Source organism: Haliotis cracherodii, unplaced genomic scaffold (genome assembly GCF_022045235.1).
Source record: "Haliotis cracherodii isolate W230 unplaced genomic scaffold, xgHalCrac1.p SCAF_16, whole genome shotgun sequence".
In the NCBI taxonomy this organism is placed as follows: Eukaryota; Metazoa; Mollusca; class Gastropoda; order Lepetellida; family Haliotidae; genus Haliotis; species Haliotis cracherodii.
Window position 1 is genome coordinate 11,971,245 of NW_027266271.1, and position 17,089 is coordinate 11,988,333.

Consider the following 17,089-nt stretch of genomic DNA (forward strand, 5'->3'; position numbering starts at 1 on the left):
ATGGTCTGTGAAATTATTAATTTTTAATTTTTCGCAAAAGTGTTAAGGGGTAGAAATGAATTATTATTTTCGCAAGTCTGGAATTATTATCTTTTACAGAGTTGACATCTGCGTAATGGTAAAAGTGGTGGTCCTCAAGGAAATGTCACTAGTTCTTTCTGAACATTACTAGTCGTGGACTAGCAGAGTTCTGTTTATGTCAAACCCCATGTTATCATTATTTGTGTGATTGCTGATCAAATCAAGTTCTTGAATTCAGAGAATAGATCTCATTACCCAGGTGGTATAGCTTCCTAGGTAACGACATGTCGCTATATGAGTGCAATAATCTTGGACGCGACATTAAACCCCATTTCACCTCACCTCCTAGGTAACAAAGTAAACAACAAGGATTAGATTTTTATTTACTTCCCACCGATTAAGCAGCAGTGCCTAATAATTCTATTGAACGACAAAGAATGCATGTAACACAAATTAATATTTCTTGAAGGATGGTGCCACAAAGATATTACACAACCACATTCGCACAACGAGCGAACCAATGGATGTACTGTCTCCCCGAAATGCAGCCAGCCCTGGGCAGCAGAGGAGCCGGCCCCCTTCTCGGTCAAGTATCGGCCATCCAGACGAGTTTGAGACCGAGAACCTGAACCCAGAGGACATTTACAATTCCATTAAAAAGACTTCCGCTGACATCCAAAATCTTAGCATAAACAGCAAACTGGACCATTACGATGATATTAAAAAGAAACGTGAGTTCACATCACAGGATTCTGGGATTCAGGACTTACGGAATGACAGTCCCGATGCTGTGGATGGTGGGAAGAGGTCTCTTCATTATAACCCCTCGCACTACCAGGAGGAAGTCAGGAATAGGGTGAGTTGACCACAAGCATCTAGAACGCCATGCTGATGTTGCCCTGTACATTTGTTTTGCTTGTGTCTATTTCCATTTCTCGTGTCTGAAGTAGATGTAAGTCTCATCCAACAAGATGCACACACTGTTACTTCTGCAGCAACTCCTTCAATAGTACCTACTGAATGCTGGACCAAATAACCTGATATTAACGCATATTGGTTGTATTACTGAAATACCATATTTGACGTATTTTAATAAGCACACCTGACCAACTTGACCAATTTGTAAGTTATCTTTATAAGCAAAACCTGAAAATTTACATGACAAGACTTTTTTTTCTTATGCATATTACAGATCTGACCGAGGTGCCCAAGTCACCCAGCCCAGCTCCGCGAGTTACCCGTCCCAGCCCTCCGAGTAACCCTTCCCAACCCTCCGAGTTACCCTCCCAGCTCTCCCAGTTACCCATTCCAACCCTCGAAGTGCCCTGTCCCAGCTCTCTGAGTTACCCATCCCAACCCTTGAAGTGCCCCGCCCCAGCCCTCGTGGGTGCCCCGTCCCAGCCCTCGTGGGTGCCCCATCCCAGCTCTCTGAGTTACCCATCCCAACCCACGGAGTGCCCTGTCCCAGCCGTCAGAGTTACCCATCCCAGCTCTCCGAGTTACCCTTCCTAACTCTCGGAGTGCCCCGTCCCAGCTCTCCAAGTTACCCATCCCAACCCTCGGAGTGCCCCGTCCCAGCCCTCGTGGGTGCCCCGTCCCAGCCCTCGCAGGTGCCCCGTCCCAGCCTTCGCAGGTGCCCTGTCCCAGCCCTTGTGGGTGCCCTGTCCCAGCCCTTGTGGGTGCCCTGTCCCAGCCCTCGGAGTGCCCCGTCCCAGCCCTTGTGGGTGCCCCATCCCAGCCCTCGTGGGTGCCCTGTCCCAGCACTTGTGGGTGCTCCGTCCCAGCCCTTGTGGGTGCCCCATCCAAGCCTCCGAGTTACCCTTCTCAGCCCTCGGAGTGCCCTTTCCCAGTTCTCAGAGTGACCCGTCCCAGCCCTATTGACCACACTCATTCTCTCCCCTAGCTCGGGAACCTACAAATAATAGTTTACATTGTCTTCATGTTCTATTTTCAGAATGCAATGAATGGTTACAATAACAAGCTTGCCCTGGCTGAGGCAGTGTATGATGGAGAGAATGACTTTTTCAATAAAGGTGAGAAGGACAACACGCTGTTCATAGCTGTTGAGGGTTGGTTCTCATATAATTCATGCTTCAAGATTCATGAGTTAGAATAGACATTTTCATAGATGTAGTTTTAATATGTAGTTATATATGCTTTAGAATAAAAAGAAATGGTGTGTGTTACTCCGTCAAACTGCATCAACAAAATATACCTTGCATGCTGGCATTCATTACTTGTGACCAAACTGTGAAGGTGACACAGCAGTCACAACACAGCAGTAGTCCTTTAGGAATTAGATCTGTCCGAATGGATTTACAAGGGATTTTCTACACAATTTCATACCTCATGGCAACAGTGGTTCCTAGCAGCTCTCTGGCCACATGCTTGTCATGTGATGATGACAACTGAGAACTAGTGCCTTGAGACTTCAGAACGCCTTCACACAGCAGTGACGTGGCAGGAATCAGTGGCTTCCTGTCGGGGCCATGGATGGCCCATGCACTGCAATTAGCTGTGCAGAGTTGTGCCCCCTTGCTTGCCAGGAACATATGGTCGTAAATTTGATTTTTCCTGATGATGTTTCTAGGTTTATCAGCACCATGCCTTTGATCATGGGTTTTGCCATAGTGGGAAAGGTTTAAGACCTACCGTAGTTCACTTTGGAACCTGTGAAGATCTGGATTAGAATGGGTCTTCAGCAACCTGTGCTTGACGTAAGAGGTGACTCTGCTTGTCGTAAGTCTTAAAGAGGCGACTGATGAGATAGGGTGGTCAGGTTGGCTGACTTGGTTGATGCATGTCATCATATCCCAAATGTGTGGATCAATGCTCATGATGTCTATCACTGGATTGTCTTGTCCAGACTCAATTATTTACAGACTGCCATCATATAGCTGGAATATTATTGCTGAGTGCAGCATTAAACAAACAAAAACTTCACTTTGGGATTTCCTCCAAATCAAGTTGACACGCTGTGATATAATTGAAAATAATGTTCAAAGCGGCGTTAAACCAAGCTTATGAAAATCCTACATCAGTGAGACTGGATAGAACTATAGTATGTCACCTTGGTAATGACAGTTCTGGGCTGGACGTTGGTCATTGCTGTGTGCTAAGGGGCCACGCATCTGGAAACTCAATTTCATTAAAATCAGATCTTAGTTCTCGCTACCGCTAAACAAGGACATCCCATTAGGGGTCACGTCAGAACAACCTTTCATCCGACCAATCAGAGCGTCGCTTACCAGATCATTAAAGTGACAGTCGGAATGTGTTTTCTAATCATGCAACCTGGAAAACGTTAACACAGGGTATTCAAAACGACAGTTACGGGCTGTACGACTGATTCTGTCAAAATTATCATCTATCTCTCGCTTCCATGGGAGAAACATTTGAACGGAGGAGGCATTGCACAGTACGTGGGAAGCACTGCCATACAATCGCAACCATGTAGAAGACATTCCGGAATGTTTGTTTGTTCAGTTTTTAAAAATTTAATCGAGAACTGTGTCAACATATTTTTCAAGCATAGCCTCAAATGGAAGTCGCCAGATTGAAACAAGTGCCGTAAAGCTTGAGAAAGCTGCTTTCTAATTGGCTGATGTCGACTTCTCGTTAGTCATTTCAGTGGGAGGTCAAGGTTCGCGAAAGGTCGTTCTGACTATACCCGTAGTGGGATGTCCTCAGATCTTTGTTTAGCGGCAGTGAGAACTTGATTTTGATGAGATTGCTAGAAAACGTAACCACCGATGATGACAAACTGCTGTGATGTGGCTGAGACACTGCTGACATAGGTTATGATGTAATAGTACTATGATTCATGATAATAATGTGTTCCATTGTAGCCTGTAGTGGCCAGTTCCACACCGTAGTGTATGCACAATAATACACTTACAAACTCATCATCCATCATCTAAATGTTTTTGTCTGGTGATTCTGGTCTTAAATTGTGGTTTTATTTGCTACAGTAGTGTTGTGTATTATTTTCAGTGGTATTGTCCATGACTCCTAGTATTAGTTCATAACGAGGTGTTTTCTATTCAGTTTTTCCCCAGAGAGATCTCGAGAGTTGTCGTAATTATTTTTTGAATACCCTTGATTTCCCCCTAGCTCCATGGCACACCCTGTTGCTAGGGTCCCCTTCGTATGGTGAGGATTTTATCATTCAATCGATATTTTTGTTTGTTTCTGTTTCATTTCTCTTGTGTCTGAAGTAAACGTAAGTCTCATCCAGCAAGATGCACACACTCTGTTATTTCTGCAGGAGTTCCTTCATTAGCACCTACTGAATGATAGACCAACACGACCTGATATAAATACATAGGATGTTGGTCTTTGTTTATAGAACTGTAATACCGTGTTTGCCATATTAAGTGCCCCCGTCCAACTTCTAGACCAACCTGTATTTACTGTAAATACAGAAGTGTAGAAAGTGTATTATCAAAAAGGTTTTAATTTCATGGACGTTTGAACTAAGTCTGTTCTCTATTTACATCAAATTTAACTTGTGTATTTTTTTAATAAGAGCCCCTCTCCCCCAGTCAATTTTCTCAGCACTCAGGGTGCTTGTTATGGCAAATACAGTACATAATCGAGGAGAGTTTATCAAATAAGTTTGCTATTGAATCTACATGTTGAAAGCATAAAATGAAATATTATCTGCAAAGGGAGATTCATTTCAAAATTCATTGGGGTTATCCTGTCATACAACACTTCACTTAAAACTCAATTAGTAATGTAAATGATAATAAGTGTCCTACTTAAAATTTGATTCCTTTTGATAAGTTATAGCTATGAAATATCAGTGTCCCTATCTGAAGCGGAAAAGTATGTGTTTGTCTATCTTGTTGGATGAAAGACGAGACTATCAATTTTGTTACCACTGTCTTCATCACCTCTGGTGTGAGGCATGTCTGTGTGGGATACTGGTACCTTGTGTCTCTGGGGCCCCTCTAGCAGCAACACACCCATCACACCCCCTGGGATGAGGTGAGAATACTGAAGCATGTCGCCCTGATAGTGATGTCTGTGAGGAAAGATCACACAATTGAGGATGTCAGTTACATGATCGGTATCTGGATATGACTTGTGGTAGTAATCCTAATGACAGTGAAATAATTTGATCAATTTTACATTTTTGATTGATAGATGCTTCTTAATATATTTATATATATATATATATATATATATATATATATATATATATATATATATATATATATATATATATATATATATATATATATAATATACTTATGTGAAAAGGTTTGCTTCCACTTGGTAATTTCATGATAAAGTTATTATCTAAATATTTGTCAGTCTAAGAACGGATTTTCTAAATTTGCACGTGCGTGCACAGGTTGGTACAATTTGTATCATCTCATTTCACTCAACATAGTTAGCTCATGATAGAAAGAGATTAAGTCCACACTAGCTGAACACATGTACATTTCAGCAGGTCTTCAACTATAACGTGTGTGTTTATTAACCATTTGTGCTCCCCAGACAAAATTTCATAACTTCTCATTTCTTGTCTGTGTAGTTTGCATTTCGCTCTAACATCACTTCAAACACACTGATAACTGTCACCACTACCAATGGATGTCGTCACTTTCTTCATTTCTCACTGTTATGAACTCAACTTGAGATTAACTTTGAATTGCGCACAGACGTTTGCCACAAGTCTTCATGAAACGCTTCTGGCATGTTCCCTGTTTTACAAACGAGCCATACTAGTACTTTATGGGAGCTTCAGTGAATAACAACTTGACCCACCTAAAATAATTTGTCAAGTTGCATGGCCCGCATGTATGTAAGAATCCGGATTAAATTTAGATCCACCTGTATAATTAATATTGTAAGCTTTCCAGCAATCAATCATTATTAATCTGATGCAATACGTTTAAAAAGTCGTAAGTGTCGAGAAGACTTGACATGCCATGTTGGAACATTGAAATTGGAAGTGATGCTTGTATAGCTTAGAGCATGAATGTTTTCGATTGCTGTAGCACTGAGATGCTGTCACGTTGCCTGCATGCATCATTGTAAAAGATGAATAATGTTTGATTTATTTGTATCATCATCATCCATCATCCATCACATCGTCAACCAGGCCAGAATAAACTGTTTGCGACATATATGATTGAATGTCTTGGAAAAGGTGTAGACATCTTTTGTTTTTGCGGTATATCTTTCATCAATGTCAAGTATTTCACAGCTACTCTTCATAGCAAATTAATTTTAATACTTCCCTCACATGCTCCGAATCTTCTTTTGCCAGTTTGAAGATTTGATAGGCGACATCAAGTGTATATGCAGATCTTGATCCTTGATGTACAAGACTTGTTGCATATACCTTTTTATGCTCAACCCCATAAATATTTTAGGGCTTTTCAGTACAATACATGTCATGCTGTGGTTTGAAATAGCCTGTATGTCAAGATGTTCCATGATTGAATGTATGTGCCATGCTTCTGTTAGGTTGGAGCCCACTTTCAAAAATATTATCTTACCAAACTATAAAACAGAAGTTTCTCCAAGTCTTTGTATGTCACACCAGCAACTGTATGCCATCATATATCTGGCGAGGGTGGCCCAGTGGCCCAGTAGTGTGTTCACTGTAGGCCACTTGCACAGTGTTGTGGTTGTGACTGTCATGATCGTGTGTTCAAATCTCAGATTTGCCCTAATGATGACCCTTGGTTTGTCAGTACCATCCCTGTGCTTGTGGCACACATCAATGACCTGTAGCTCCATCATGATACATCTTTGTATCATGTTATGGCCCTAATGCGTATCATGAGCATATGTGTAGCATATCAGCAACTATAGTATGTACCATGATACAGCTCTATCAGTATCACCCCAGCATCAGTGTAGCATCATCCCAAACATGTATCATATCAAGACCTATGTACCATGCCAGCAACTATGTACCATGATACAACCCAATCACCCCAGCATCTGTGTATCATCATCCCAAACATGTATCATATCAGGACCGATGTACCATGCCAGCAACTATGTACCATGATACAGCCCTATCACCCCAGCATCTGTATATTATATTAGTTCTATCGCCCCAGCAACTGTGTAATATGATACAGCCCTGTCGCCCCAACGTCTGTATATCATATTAGTTCTATCGCCCCAGCAACTGTGTACCATACCAGCCACTTTACCATGATATAACACTGATAGATGAGCACTGCAATAAGTTCATGTGTGGGAGGTACAATGCTGTGGCTGCTGTGTTGATGAAGGAGATACTGTGTGTTGAAGTAGGATGTCATATAACAGTATGGACTGGTCCTGACTGCTCTGTGTACATTGTAGGCTCATCACCAGACCAGGGGGAACTCATCAGTGAAATTCTTAATGAGTTATCCAATCACAATGAACGGTAAGTATATTCTCAAATCCTGGAATAAGTTGAAGGGTTGCCTTTTCTTGAACATTGACTGTTTGTCATCCAAAATGTCCCAAGATATTTTTCAATTTTTTTTAATGATATTGTAGAATGTCCTGTCAAAGAAGTCCGGAGAAGTATTCTGAGACATTTTATTTACAGAGGACAAGAAAACAGATTTTCAGATTAAGTTCGTTCTCTGATTATGTCATTAAAAACATTAACCTATGACACCTTTCCTCCCACATTATTGATTCATCTGGCACAGAATATTCATCTTTGATCTCTGAAATTTAAAAACAAATGATTCAGGATGATTTTCCTGCAAAAAGAAAGGATATCAATTTATGAAATATAAATACTACATCGGGATACGGATCGTATCTCACCCATAGTATTGGAATACATAATGTGATCCCATAGTATCGTTACACCCCTTGTCCTGTCTTGTTGTACACTCACTGATTCATGGGCTTCTTTCCAGGAATTCCGAGCGGCAGAAAGCAATGATCACCTTGATGGAAATCACGCGAGATGACCAGTTCGGTCTGTGGGACGAGCACTTCAAGACTATACTGCTTATCTTACTAGAGACATTAGGAGACAACGATGTAAGACCTTGTGCTTAGCGAATACTTCATTCATACTTTTCATTGGTGTTTGGTTTTCATGCCAGCAAGTAGATCTGTGATGACGGTTCTTGTTGGGGATGTGTCTTGTAGTGTTACCTGTCTCTACCCTGTGGAGATCAATGGGGCATAGTAGGTTCATGTACCCAGTGTGTGTAGGAGCCAGCTGATGATGATCAGGTTACAATGTATCTTTGTTCATGCTTTCAACCACTGGTCAGTCAACTCGGTTCTTTACAGGCACTGTGAAAATCTGGGTTAGAATAGGTCTTCAGCAACCCATGCTATCTGTAAGCGGCGACTATGCTTGTCCTAAGAAGCAACTAATGGGATTGGGTGGTCATGCCCACTAACTTTGTTGATGCATGTCATCGTATCATATTGTGTGGATCGATACTCATGATATCAATCACTGGATTATCTGGTCCAGACTCGGATATTTACAGACCACCGTTATTTTTTGGAATATTGCTGAGTGCGGCGTTAAACAACAAACAGACAAACTTTACAGGCAGACATGACAAAGCTGGAATATTGCTGATGGTGGTATGAAACAATGTTCACTCACTCATGTCAAACAGAGAGTTGTTCAACTTCAATGTATTTAGGAAAATAGTACTTATTACTTGCACACTAACTAATATATGTTTTGTTTTGACCAACAGAGTCAGATTCGAGCTTTAGCCATCAAAGTTCTGAGAGAGATTCTAAAGAAGCAGCCTGACCGATTCAAGGATTACTCCGAATTGACCATCTTGAGAATTCTTGAGGCTCACAAAGATCCAGCCAAAGAGGTACTTTGCCATGCATAATCTGTATCTCTTGGAGATGGTGGGGTAGCCATGGTTTGATTCCTATATCATCAGGGTTTGATTTTACATTGGTACAATGTGTGAAGGCCATACATGGTTTTCCCCCACTGTGATATTGTCGCTCGCTCACTCACTCACTCACTCACTCACTCACTCACTCACACTCACTCACTCACTCACGCTCGCTCGCTCACTCACTCACTCACTCACTCACTCACTCACTCACTCACTCACACTCACTCACTCACTAACTCCAGGATGCCAATGTATAGTCAGTTTTCAGAGTGTACTATTGGATGTTTACAGCGCCTCTTTCAAACCAACCATTCAAGTACAGTTCAGAATGTTAAGATCTTTCAATTAACATTAATATAAAGACGAAACTTGTGGGTACTGATACACAAGACAGTTTTGAGAATATTAAGTGAGTGCTGTGACCCTACAGGTTCCTGCCACTACAGTGAGGGTAGTGACTTTACAACCCATGCACATCTCTCATGTTTCACACCAGCATAAAGGAAGGGTGTCCTATGGCCATTTAGTTTACAGTCACATAGTTCACTGGAAATTAATCCCTACCCATTACCTTTTCATCCGAGTTTAATATGATCTGGCGACCTTCTTGGTACACGGGTCACTACATTGTCTTAACCCTTGCTACTGCTCGGTACTGATGGGATTTAAAAGATTAGAAATCAAGAACCATTGTTTCACTCAATTAGGAAAATGCAAAGTTTGAAAAAGTGTAAAAAAGTGAAAGTAAAATTTAATAAATGTTAATTATACATTTGAAATATTTCTTAAAAAATGTATGTTATTTTGAAGTTTCTTAAAAAATGTGTGTTATGTTAAAATATATTGTTGATGGTCCCTTCTCATTGGCATCAGTTTGAAAGGTCAAAGTAGACACAATTTATGGATAACAACTTCTTGATTACTGTAAAGGCGATGTGCTTCTTCTCTGGTTGGGTGAGGCTGTTGATGGTGTTGAGTGCGCTGTCTCCATGTAGATGATGGAGGAATTGTTTGATACATTACAATTCGTCAGTTTGAAAGGTGAAAGCCGAACATCAATATTTGATACCAAACTCATCAAATTTGAGAAATCAAAACTGTGTGATGGAGACAGGTTTGAATCATTTTGATCAGTGAAGGGTTAAAAGGATGGGAACTGCAGGTTGACATGATGTCTACTTTAGCCCTATGTACTTTATACGTGATATATGCAATTAGGTCTTCAAACACAGCTTTGGTACAAGATGTTCTAAATCATTTGATGATAGCCTGGGGTAATGCTAGAGGCAGCAGCACAACCTGACACCCAGGCAGTTTTAGATGGCTCTCTATAAAGGTCTAATTAACGATACTAGTTGGTATTGTATGCAGGAGGCACATGATGTGAGGAGGAGTCGCGTCTGCTTCAAGTTTCATGCTGAATACTTGGTTTGTTTCTTCTTTTATGTCATGTCTGGTGGGGGTATGACTTTACTGATTTAGACTTGGGGTGGAGGGAAGTGGAGGCTTGGAGATTTACTGTACACATGCAGGAAATGGGGATTAGCTTTTGTTAGGTTCGGGAATTTATATCTTGAAACTTAAAAAATTGGTTTTATGTAGAAAGGATACTGTTGATAGGTGTTGTTGTGTTAATCAGCGAAACTGCTCACCAGTGTTATTGGTTACATGTCTACTTCGAAGTGGGCAGTGGTTTGAGACCCAGGCAATCTTCAGTCTCATTGCTATGGAACTTTCTTAGGCATCTTAAGACACGGTGACTGTTGATAACTTTTGTAGGTGAAGACACCGTTAATCTGATGTTAGACTGTAAGTTTGATAAGCATTCTTAAGTGGTCTGTTAGAAAATATGTTGAGTAAGTGGAGTTTGATTCAACAAGGTTTTTTCTGTCCTGTCTGACATTCGGTGGCACACTTCTTATCTCGGTCTGAAGTTCTGATGACTGATCATTGATCATTTCATGGGAATCTATGCTGGTTGCAAGAGTCGACTTACTAGATTGGGGGGTTGGACTTGATGGACCCTGATGGGTCATTGCTTTCAATTCAATCACTGATGGTCTTGTCCAGACTTGATTATTCACAGACCACCATCCTTATATCGCTGAAATGTTCTTGAGAGTGGGCATTAAACTACAAACAACCTGCATTTAGATTAGTAGCATTCTCACTGTTTCTATAGGGGAGATGGTCCCCTGACTCTGATAGAGAGGTGCTGGTTAAGTGGGATAACATATTCAGCCCGGTTGTAGTCTCACTTCTTAGATGCTCAGTTTCTGTGAGCCAAGTTTCGGTCCAGCGTGTCTTCAAAGACTCAAGGATTGTACACACTGTGATGAGGAGACTATGAAAGGCTAGACACCTAGATCTTGCCATCTTCATTGACAGCGTATCACTGTAGTCAAGTGTCGTGTTTATGTGCCATCTCCTGGTGAAGACTGGCAGTTACTGACTAGGACTCCCCAGGTATCGGGTTGCTAGCTTGGCATGAAGTTAGTAGGCGGGACACCGTGCAGGCTGACACCTTGTGGCGAGGAGGAACACTCTCATGCCCTTTACTCACGTTATCTTACCTGCTCGTCTGTGGAAGAGAATCCTAAATCCAAGATACTGTCATGTAGGAATTGCATTTGAAATATTTCTTGTGATAGACACTGAGATAGTTTGGATTATTTCTCTTGAGGCAACAACTTCAGATTTGTGGATTGTCACTCATGTGTTGACACATGTCGTGGATCAGTGGACACACAATTCTGTGGGTTTGGTAGTATGTGAACACGAGATGGTTGTGCAAGACCTGGCTGTGTGATGCGGTTTTTGTTCCTCAACTTCTCAGGTCTCACTTCTTTATCACTTGCCGCAGCAGGGGGCCCGTGACTGGTAAAAACAACACCTACATGTTACTATGGAAATATCTACCGACATTCTCAGTCTGTGAGATACGGGAGTACTGGTGAATGTCTGTGATAGCTTGGCATTAATGTTGATACATGTTTAATCAATAATCACCCTTCAGTTATGTCAGAAAGGGAAGATCGGTGTCTTGTTCGTTTAAACAAACAGCACAAGGATCTTGCGTTTCATGCAGTATTATCCTTGTCTAAGTTTTTCTTAAGAGGGGTTATGTGGCACAGAGTTGTTTCCCTTGGTGGTTCAATACTTTATAATACCGTACATAGTACTCCATGCACAAGCATACAATCACAGAGAATAAAGTTAATCTTAAAGGGTGAGCAGGAACAGATGAGTTTTTTTGGCTTGTTGGTTTTACTTCAATAGCAAACCTCGATGACCTGTGTCACATTGTGATTTCCTCCTATATTAAGCTGGTTTGCTGTTAAAGAATTCTTAAACACAACTGCAAATGGGATCAGGACTTGATTCTGAATTGTTTGATCTTGGGACATTGACAGTCTATCCACAGTAGTGACCCGATGTTACATGGGGTGATGTTGTGTTGCAGGTGGTGTTGTCGGCAGAGGCATGTGCAGACACCCTGTCTACTGCCATCCCCGCCGAGCAGTGCATGAGGATCCTCAACCAGATCGTCCAGACGGCTCACTACCCAGTCATTCTGGCCGGAATCAAGATGCAGACTAAGGTTGGTTGTTGTGAGAGTTGTGACTTGTCTCAGGTGACCAAAACACAAAGACTGGTGCAGGGAACACTTGCTAGTCTGGACAGAGATGTTACAAGGTGCTTTAGACTTCCAGGTGCCCATTGACGCCTCAAAGTGACAATGCCCTTATAGTGTTTGAAATTTAGCATGAAAGTCAATGATGTCCATAATGTTAAAGAGTTAGGGATCCCTACATTCTTATGTCACAGACTTCAAGGACCTTCCTCCTGTGATTGTGGGATCGAATACACGTGCTCGTAGATTTCACCTAAGTGGTAAACGTCTGAGTCCTGCATCACTTCAGGCTTTCCTCCCACATTAAGCTGACACGCCGCAATATAACTGGAATACTGTTAAAAGTGGTGTTAAACCCAACTCACCCTCATGGACTCTCCTAGATTTTGGACACTGCCCTATATCTGGTCCATCCTTGTCACAGAGAATCGGTCTCCGGTCTCATTAGTCGTGGTTCACTCTCGAGACATGGTTGATAGTGCACTAACACGTGAAATTATTGAAGTGGTGTGAAGATATCTGTGCACATCATCTAGTTTTCATATATTTTGAGGATTTTTTTTGTTTAGGTTGTTATAATATTTGTGAGACAATCGTCTACTTTGTTGCAGGTGGTGGAGAGGTTGGACAAGGAGATTCTGGAGAGGATGCTGGCTGACGTAGTCCCAGGTCTACTCAGGGTGAGTCCGCATCACCTCGGACTGCATGTTGTACTGTACCTCGCGTCCGTAGCCATAGGATTTGCTGGTCATGGGTTTGAACCCCGGATTTGCCCTTATTTTGAGCCATTGTTAAAAACAAATGGTTGTTTTTAATTTTATTAAAGTTATGAATGTTTCAGTTTTTGCCTGCCTCTGACATAAAGACTTCAAACCATTTGATATATATGGTTGAGAGTGGTGTAAAACCCAGCTCACTCACTAACTCAGAAATGCCACTATACCTTCCAGAAGGGGGCGGTCGGGTAGCCTAGTGGTTAAAGCGTTTGCTCGTCACGCCGAAGACCCGGGTTCGATTCCCGACATGAAAATAAGTGAAGCCCATTTCTGGTGTCCCCCGCCGTGATATTGCTGGAATATTGCTAAAAGCGGCGTAAAACCATACTCACTCACTCCAGAAGGACATTGTCAGTACTTAAGTTAATCATTTCTCCTATTGTGGTAATGGCATCCAATATTATGAAGTGAATTATTTTTACATAACTATTTACTCATGTTATTGTTATGCGATAATTGAAGAACCATTGACAGGTCCAGTAGCAACAGGCAAGTGTGACAGTGTTGATTGTGTTTCAGGGTTACGATGCTCAGGAGAGCATGGTGCGGAAGGCCAGTGTTTTCTGTCTAGTTGCAATACACCTGGGGGTTGGGGAGGTGCTGAGGCCGTACCTGCAGGAGCTGTCTGGGAGCAAGGTAAGGGGGCTGTAGTAGTGTAAAGGTGGCAGGCATAGAGATATGTGTTGGTAAACAGGTTCTGAAGGCTATATTGATGCCAGGTTTCTGCTGACTGAGTGATCATGTAGCATCTGGTGTTTGTAAGATCACCAGTTGGAACATTTAGTTGTGGAAGTCAGGAACATTTATTTGTATGCCCTCTGGCCTGCTGATATAAAGAAACACTTGTCTCCATGTTTGCTTAATGGATGACAAAACGGTAGCGAGAGATAGACGATAATTTTTACGGAATCAGTTTACGGGCCGTAATATCCTGTGTTAACGTTTTCGAGGTTGCATGATTAGAAATCATTCCGGCTGTCACTTTCATGATCTGGTAAGAGACGCTTTGATTGGTCAGATGAAAGGTCGTTCTGATGTGACCCCTTGTGGGATGTCCTAAGATCTTTGTTTAGCAGTAGCAAGAACTAAGATCTGATTTTAATGAGATTGGTCTTCAGTGAACTGATTATTGACCCAGCAATATTTCTGTTAAGGTGATATGTCAAGGGATTCCACCTGTTGGTTAGCCTATCATGTTCTCTCATCCCTGCTGTTGCAGATGAAGCTTCTGAACCTGTACATCAAGAAAGCCCAGGCCCAGAAGGATGACCCTCGCAGTGTCCAGTCTCCGGTCATGTCTGACACGTGACACTTCCATCATCAACTCATGTAGCAACGAGTGCTGTGCCGTGTGATACACACCCACCTAGCCTGCAATTGGCTCCACACTGGCCAATCAGACTGCTGTATTCCAATCACATGACTACCCCGCAGCCAGTCAAAAGGAAAAAAAATATAATTTAAAAAAAAGAGACTTGTGGCCTTTTCCATGTAGAACCGAAGTGCTAGCCGACATTGTGACTCTCATATGCACACCTACAAGTGAGAACTGTCTGCTAATGTCTGTTCCTGCTGCTAGGGCTTGGTCTATAGCTATCACTGTATCGGTGTCAGTGTAGCATCATGCAGGCTTGCTTCCATACATACACGGTTGTAGTGTTCCCTAATAAGAACGGAAATACGTTAGGTTTATTCCGGACACTGGATAACGGACGAGCCAATATTTGATGCAATGAGATGTTTACGGATATACCTTTTCATGCTTGTCTGTGGTACAGATATGAACAGTGGTGTTTTTACATGTATGAATGTGATATCAGAAACTAGAGCTTTCTCTGTCATTTTAATTCATTTTTTGTAGGCACCGTCAAATGTTCATGTTCTCAGTATCAAAATGGGTGTCTGTGTTTGTGTTACCAGAAAAGGCCAGATCATTTTCGCAGACAATTTTGACATTTCTTGATTCAGTGTACAGTAAGTCACCTCATCATTAACTTAAAACAGTTGCCATTTTCTTCATATTCATAAGTTAATAAGGTAGGTCGCTTGAAATAGTCAAGCCTTGTGATCAAAAGAACCTAAGAAGCGGTTAGTTGAAGCAATATGATTTGAGAGCATATTCTTGAAATTAAATTAGCAATAAACATGTGTCCATCCTATGCATTTGAGGTTAAATATATTGAAGAGATTTTAAGTTAGTGATTGACATTTGGTACACACGACTTCAAATTTTCTATGTGAGGATTATCAACATCATGTTCACCTTTTCACATAGATAAATTCATTTAATTTACAGCTCATGATGTCGTGTACTTAGTGATTTTTATATCCAGTTATTTATTCCACTCATTTTAAGGTGATATTTACTGTAGAAAACTTATAACAGCACTATCTGATTTTAGACACATCTATGCTTCTGGGAATATTAGCCCCTTGGAAATGTCTTACAATGGTCTCCGTGTCGGGCACAGGGTGAAGACACAACAACCAACTTGTCTCTGAGAAGATCTCAGATTATCTCACGATATTATTCAAAATAAAATCTATATATATTGTGTATATGGAGCATTTGGTACATTTGTAAGGATATGTAGCTTGTCTTTTGAAGGAAACTGAGACAGGCCTGTGTATTGTAGTCGTCGACCTCTGTCTTGAGCTCAGTGTATTATATGTACAGAACTAATGACTGTGTATACTGAAATTTGTACATTTTATTCAGAGTGGCGTGGCCACAGCATGACTTTTGGGAGGGAGGGAGTAAACATTGTTCCTATGTGCAGTCTGGGGGAGAAATCATTGCGTGTTCAGTGTCACAGAAAACTGTGTGGTGCATGCTTAACTGTGATTGTGTATCTGCCAGTACGCAGAAGATGACTCCAGAACCTCATTCCTGATGACACCCGCCACTTCATGCCATTTCTTCTGGAGCCAGCTTCTTCTGGAGCCAGCATCTTCTCATCTGTCTATTTATTGTGCATGTGTCGGAGCTTTCTGTAGTCATTGACTAGTTCTCAGCAGGAGGCGGTTCGCCTGTTACCAGTTGATTATCTCCACCGACTGGAATCTATCCACTGGCTCCATCTCTTTGCCTGACATGTTATCGGAGTGTACACTCAGGACCACGTGGAGGACATGTTTCTGGGTTTTAGACTGACGGCTGCTTACTGGCAGAGGTGAACATGTGTGCATGGTACGAATGGAACTGACAGTAGAGAGAGTTGTTGCTGTGACCCTTTAGTGAGTGTACATGCCTCACAATATGATAGCAGTGTATACATATTGTAGCAACTGTGTCAGTTTGTTTTATCTGGTCTTATGTCACGTCAGTTTCTTTAATATATGCTATTATTATTATTATATTGATGATATGGCATGTTCTGCTAATAAACACAACTCTTAACTATGATTTCCTTTTTTGTTGTTTTTGATTATTTGAGGATCTCGGGGGGGTTAGAACTTTCATTCTGACCAAAGAGGCAGGGTTGATCCTGGGTGTGTTTTGTGAAGCAGATTCTGGGTGTTAGCTGTGAAGTTGCTGGAATGTTGCTGAGCTGACTCACTCACTCACTCACTCACCCCGCTCCACTCCACTCCAATCCACTCAATACTAGTGGCCCTGGGGTAGCCCAGTGAGCTCATCATGTCGAAGACCTGGTTTGATTCCCCACATTGCCAAAAGCTGTGTGAAAGCCTACTCAATCAATACTAGCAGAAATGCAGCCCTGACACATCAGTGATGCAGGGTTACGAAATAATTACTGTCACCTAACACATCAGCCATTGAACCAACA

The 17,089-nt window shown here is 41.7% G+C and overlaps 1 protein-coding gene across 23 annotated transcripts in view; it reads left to right on the top strand.

The window, feature by feature from the left end:
• LOC139463825 (CLIP-associating protein 1-like) overlaps nt 1-16,697 on the top strand; it is a 149,266-nt gene extending 132,569 nt beyond the window's left edge. For 21 of the 23 annotated variants that reach the window (XM_071245181.1, XM_071245191.1, XM_071245175.1 and 18 more), the window contains 10 exons: nt 491-877; nt 1,976-2,054; nt 4,135-4,173; nt 7,360-7,426; nt 7,917-8,043; nt 8,727-8,855; nt 12,352-12,489; nt 13,134-13,202; nt 13,818-13,934; nt 14,518-16,697. In XM_071245181.1, coding sequence (XP_071101282.1) covers nt 491-877; nt 1,976-2,054; nt 4,135-4,173; nt 7,360-7,426; nt 7,917-8,043; nt 8,727-8,855; nt 12,352-12,489; nt 13,134-13,202; nt 13,818-13,934; nt 14,518-14,607 — 1,242 coding nt within the window. In that variant the 3' untranslated portion in view covers nt 14,608-16,697. The remainder of the gene's footprint in view (nt 1-490; nt 878-1,975; nt 2,055-4,134; nt 4,174-7,359; nt 7,427-7,916; nt 8,044-8,726; nt 8,856-12,351; nt 12,490-13,133; nt 13,203-13,817; nt 13,935-14,517) is intronic. The other 2 variants (XM_071245196.1, XM_071245177.1) reach the window with 1 other exon arrangement.
• Nucleotides 16,698-17,089: the final 392 nt, after the last annotated feature.